The sequence below is a fragment of the Monoraphidium neglectum genome (genome assembly GCF_000611645.1).
Source record: "Monoraphidium neglectum strain SAG 48.87 unplaced genomic scaffold scaffold03351, whole genome shotgun sequence".
In the NCBI taxonomy this organism is placed as follows: domain Eukaryota; kingdom Viridiplantae; phylum Chlorophyta; class Chlorophyceae; order Sphaeropleales; family Selenastraceae; genus Monoraphidium; species Monoraphidium neglectum.
The window spans coordinates 1464-7130 of record NW_014010277.1 but is presented as its reverse complement, the minus strand read 5'-3'; the positions used below and the strand labels follow the sequence as shown (position 1 = coordinate 7130).

At 65.3% G+C, this 5667-nt stretch overlaps 1 protein-coding gene across 1 annotated transcript; it reads left to right on the top strand.

Annotated features, from left to right (window-relative positions):
- Positions 1–440: 440 nt before the first annotated feature.
- On the top strand, positions 441–2014 carry MNEG_12643 (hypothetical protein; the record flags this gene model as incomplete). Its single annotated transcript, XM_014038885.1, has 5 exons — positions 441–444; positions 680–798; positions 1048–1134; positions 1320–1525; positions 1891–2014. 5 exons carry the CDS (start codon positions 441–443, stop codon positions 2012–2014), a joined length of 540 nt encoding a protein of 179 aa, XP_013894339.1.
- Positions 2015–5667: the final 3653 nt, after the last annotated feature.

The window sequence follows — 5667 nt, the reverse complement described above, 5'->3', positions numbered from 1 at the left end:
CCCCCACTCCAGCCCCGCCAGCGTCGCCTGTGTGACTCTGCCGCACCGCCCTCGCGCTCCCCTGCTGCCAGGACCTGCCAAAGTCACCCCTTGACCGGCACCTTGGCTTTCCCCCTTTCAGATCGACAATACCCCCTTTGACCCTCCTAAGCCTTCCTTGTGACATCGCACCCGCGCACCCCCCGTGCCGGCCGCACCAGGTGTTCAAGCCGCGCGCCCTTTACGCCCACCTGCCGGCCTTTGGTGGCCGCCGCCTCGTGTTCAGGGAGCACTCCTTCCTCGACAACGCACGCACCCCAGGTGGGGGGCGGGTCGGCGCGGCGCGCGCGCGGCCTGCTGGCCGGCAGACGCCATTGGACGCGGCCTGAAACTGTCTGCAGTACTCAGTGTTTGATGGTTTGGCGTGTCGCCGTCTTGTGCGATATAGGTAGTGCGGGGGAATGGGTCAAGCCGGTGGCATTACATGTTGCGTGCCGTCAAGTCCACCCCACGACCCTCCGCAAGAGGGCGCCGCTTGTCTCCCAGGCCTCCGGCTGCGCCCCTGTGCCGAATGCCGTTCCGATTATAGTCAGCCCCCCTGCAGCTGGCGGCCGCCCATGGGGCCGTCGCGCGCTCATCTCCACGGCTCGCCAACCCTCTTCTTCCCTGGCTGTTTTTCGGCCCCGCGCTACCCCCGCAGGCTGGGTTAAGCACGCACGCACGGAGGTGCACGCCGGCGCGCCGCGGTGCGGGGAGCCGGGGCCGGCGCTGTGTGCGGAGGTCAACAACACGCGGCCGCCGCGGCGCGTCAACCAGCAGGTAGGGCGGGGGCCCAATTACAGGACGCACGCGCCTGTGGTCTTGGGTCGGGTCGGCGGGGTTGGGGTGCTGTCTTGTCAGGCCCTCGACGTGGGCCGGCCTGCCATCACTGCGACAGGTGGCGCGCTCGTTGACCTTTGACCAGTACCAGCTGCTGTCAGGTTTGGACCAGCATCGCGCCGCGCTTGTGCGCATGCACGCGCGCGTACACACACGCAAAAGCCTGTCCCCCCTCCCCGTCCCCCGCAGGTCATCCTGCCCACGGCCATCGACGAGACCCAGATCGCGGAGCTCCTCAAGCCCTACGCCAAGGCCAAGCTGCTGCACATTGCGCAGGTGCGGACGCCGGCCGTGCAGAGCAACGGGCCGCCTCCCGGGAAAGCGGACCTCGCCCAGTCAGCGAACCCTTCTGTGGTCATCAGCACGCCCGCGTTTCGCACGAACAACGGTGTAAGGACGTGCGGCGACGAACGGACCGGTGTGACCATTCGCCGGCGGCCCTGCCGTCCTCGCCACGGCAGCCGCTCGTGTACCCCTTGCTGGCTGCATCCGCGCGGTCTGCACACCAGCACGTTTCGCTCCCCGCGTCAGTGCTGATCCGCGCGCGCCGCCCGCCCGCCTGCCTGGCTCTGCAGCCGAGCCTGCTGTTTGGCGGCTTCAAGGACGACCTGACGCGGTCCCAGTTTGAGGTCTGGATCGATACCATACTGGCGCCATGGTGCTGCAGGTGTGGCAGGCGCGCGTGCGCATGTATGTCCCCGCATGTGCATCCTCATCTCCGCACGCGTGGGTGCATGGTGTGTTCATATGTGCGTGGTCGGGATGCACAGCCAAAATCTGCACCATGTGGCCGTTGGCCTTGACACAAGTCGAGCGTGCACGCAGATCGTGTAGTCGCGTGAGAGGGACGGGGGATACAAGACCACGGCGCGTGGGCCTGGTGCCGAGCCGCTCGTGTTCCATGCGCAAGCGCTGTGTGCCCTATCTCAACCACACGAGCGCGCGCACGCTCACGCACGCGCGCGCGCACACACACACACACACACACACACACACACACACACACACACACACACTTTTGCGCGTGCGCAGGACCCCCGCTGACGCTCTGAAGCACGGCGCCATGAGGCTCGTCAGGATGCGCGCCCGCAGGGAGCTCGCGGCCCCGCGGCCAAAGCAGCAGCCCGCGGCAGACGCGCGAAGGCGGCGCGTGTAAGCCGCGGCGGCGCGGGGCTGGCGGAATCCAAACTTGGTGGCTCGCCTGGGTGGTGGTGTGTGTAGCATGGGCTCACATCGGTCCGCCACGCTTGGTGGGTGCTGCTGGGCGTGAGGATTCGAGCGCCGTCCTGCACCCAACGGGACTTGTTGTCCCCCCGTGCAGAGCGCTCGGCCGGTGTAACTCATGACGGCCAGGGTCGGGCTGCAGCCCAGCCGCTGCAATTGACGGTGTTTTGTGGGCCGGGAGGGAAGGGAGGCCCGCAGCTGCGCACATGCACTCTGCCGGGGTGCGCAGTGCCCTTGCGGGTGGCAGCGGCAGGACGGCGTCGGGGTAGCGCAGGGCGGTGTGTGGGGCAGGCGCCGGCTGGGCCAGGCAGCGCACACGACCCTGACTGGGGTTTGCAGCCACGGGCCGGCCTGCCCATATGCAGCGCGCCCTGGAAATGCTCCATAACAGGAAGGTGCAAACAATACGCGCTCATCGGCCGGTACTTTGCAGCTTCAAAACAGGGCTTGCTGGTTGCAAATCTCCCGCGCATAGGCACATACGACTGACTCTGCCTGTCCCGGGCAGCCCAGCCGCAAGGCCCTGGTCCTGTGGGACCCCACCCTTGGCCAACCTTGGGCCAGCTCTTGAATCCTTGGATCACGGCCAAACAGCTCCAATTTTCCGCGGCCTGCCTGGATGGCTCCAGGGTGACAAAAGCAAGCGACCACGGGCCCCGGGACGCTGCAACATTCTAGTAATTGCTTTGGTCACAGCTTGCATGACCTGGCCCCCCCAACCTGCAGTGCGCACTGCAGGCGGCCACGACGCCCAAGTGGCTGGCGCGTTCCGTTTGGATGGATCACTCGGCACTGTCAATGCACGTCTACATTGTCATTAGACAGATTTCCCAACAGGCATACACCATAGAAAGGTCGCAAAGAACATGTGCATGCTGCTGTGGTACAGGGAGTGAGATGCCGCGGCCGTCCTCCAACATACGCGCAAAGGCATCAGCTTGGGCCGGCGTGACGACGCCTTTGCGCAATGCGGATGGCAGGAAGCCGTCAGCGTCAACGTTAGGGGCATAAGCAGACGCTTGGCACCCACGCAGTGCAGATCTTGTTCGGCGTGGCCTGTGTTGGCCGGCAGTTCAGCGCAAATGCACCGGCAGTCGACCCAGCTGTGGGCTGGGCGATCGTCGCAGCAAAAAAACGAGACACACAGACGGCGGCTTTGGAGCGCCGCCCCCCGGCCCGCGCGCTGTGGGGCGGCCGCGCGTGTCATGGTTTGACGTAGCGAGGCGAGACTGTGCTGCCACAGGGATCGATGTCCCCGTTCACCTAGACGACCGCTGCTCTGACCGCCCCGCTTGGAACAAGGCTTGCTTGTCTCTCCTCCCAAGGAGGCGTGCGCCCTCTTACTAATGCCCGACTTGGCCGCACCCGCTTTCTCCTCTGGCCTTTACGGTTAGGGGCGTGACCCCTTTGGGGAGCCAGGGTTTTTTCCCTCGCTGCTGGAAAAGCGTGATGTAATGTAATGTAATGTAATGTAATGTACACAGACGGCGTGCGTGGAAAGCAGCGTCAGGGGCGTGCGCCGACGGACGCACACGGCGGCAGTGGGTCTTTGGGCAGAGGAGCGCTGGCCAGGTGGCCGCTGGCGTGAGCACCACTCCGGCGGCCTCCCTCGGGTATGTGCTCTTCAAAGAGCACCGTCTGAGCATCAGAATCACACGAAGCAAACCACCAGCATGTTCAAGGAGGCGACGCAGAAGTGCGGACTTGGTTGGGTGCCTCCATGTCAGGCGCGCGCAGCTGGCGCGCACATCGGCCGGCGATGGCAGCAGGGCAGAACACAGGGCGGCAGGAAGTCGTGCAAATGGCTGACGCCGCATCGATGCAGCGTGCCAGGCCGGCAGTTGTGCTATCAAGTTTCGGAGCGGGGCCCGACAGGACTCAAAGGGGGCAAGCACACCAAGTGGGGGCAAGGGTGGCGGGTGTGATTGCCCGTCAAGATTTTTAGTCAACACGTATCGCGCTCGATCTGACTCATCGAGCCCCCCGCACAGGACCCTGTGGGGGGCCCTGTAAGTGCAGCGCCACGCGCCGGCGCAGGGTCGTCGTGCCTGCTGGTACAACCAGAGCTGGGCCAGGCTGATTGCTGTAGTAAGGTGACGCCGCCCTCGAGGAGTTGGGTGGTGAGGGGCGTGGCACACAGTGCGGACAGGTGGCCAATGTGTGTATATGTGGGGCGGCGGCGGTGGTGGTGATGTGTATGGTTTGAAGTGCACCCAAATGTGTGTTTAAAGGGGGTGCGGTCTTGCGCACGTGCCAGCGGGTTTGAAGGGGGGCGACGTGCGTTTGGCAGTCACAATGTGTCTGTATGCTGTCCCGGCGCCACGTAAGAACATGAGGCGCATCAACAGTTGTATTGTGTGCTGCTGGATAGGCGGGAGTCGCGGGCATTGACCCAAAGCGACGTAGTGGGCGGCGCGACCTAAACAGTTCAGTAGTACGAGAGTGAACAAGAGTTGACTGGCAGTTTGGGTGGCCCACGGCCGCGACGCTCGACCGAGCGACCTTGTGCGAACATCAGGGTTTAGCAGCGATGTTGCAGCGCGGCTTGTGGCGTGGGATGCGGCGAGGCATCCACCCAGAGCAAGCTGCTGGGCGGGGCGGTCCCAATGACAACAGATAGAGAGATCCTGAAGCCTGGTCTACGCGGCCGCGGACTTTCATGGCGCCGCTCACAGACATAGAAAAAACCAAGGTGGCGTCGGCGCCGAGCTGCCAGGTGGCGCCCTCCGATCATGGAGGGTAAGGCCGCGGCACGGGGGGCCCCCAGGCATTGCAGTCGTTGGCCACCGCATTTTGTGTGGATTCTGCCCGCGTTGCGATCAAGAGCCCGGCAAGGAGAGGCGAAAACAGCAGCCGGCGAGCGGCCGACTGGCAGCGACCGGCCGTCGCGCACGCGTGGTGGCGGCACAGGGCAGTGCGTAATATTAAGCGCCATCCCAAGTAGACAAAGGTGGCGGACTTGATTTCGGGGCCGCGTCAGGTTAAGGCCGTGGGATTGGGAATGAGGTGATGGCGCCGGCGTCCGTGGCAGTCCAGGGGACGGGCAGGTGGATTTGGGGGGTGAGAGAGCTCTGGTGGGCGGCCGACATAGCGGGCCGCAGCGCCGCAGCGCAGACGGACGGAGCCCGGCTGCGGCTAGCGCGTGCGCGCGCCGCTCGCACGAGCGGGCCGGTCTCGGAGAGGGTACGAAGGGGCCGGGCAGCTGCTCAGAGGCCGACGCACCCCGTCAGGCGTACCCGCACGCGGGCGTTTGATTGTGTGTTATTTGTTTGGGGTCGGCCGCTCCTCCAGGAGGGCCAAAGGTTTGTGAGTGCTCCAGTTGGCGGTGCAGGGGAGGAAGCCCACACAAGGAGGAAGGGGCGTGGCGCCCGGCCACACGCACAGGCTACAAGCGCGGCGCCCATTTTGGCGAGACCAACGTTTTGAGGCGTCACGCACATGGTGCAGCGCCCGGCCTGGAAAACAACAGTGCGGGCGCCGACGATCAGAGAGTCTTGCGGCATGGCATTCGTTCTGCGGCCCCGCGCCCGCACTGCCCTCTGTCGTAGCCCCCCCCGCCGAGAGGCGGGGGGCGCGCTTCTCGCC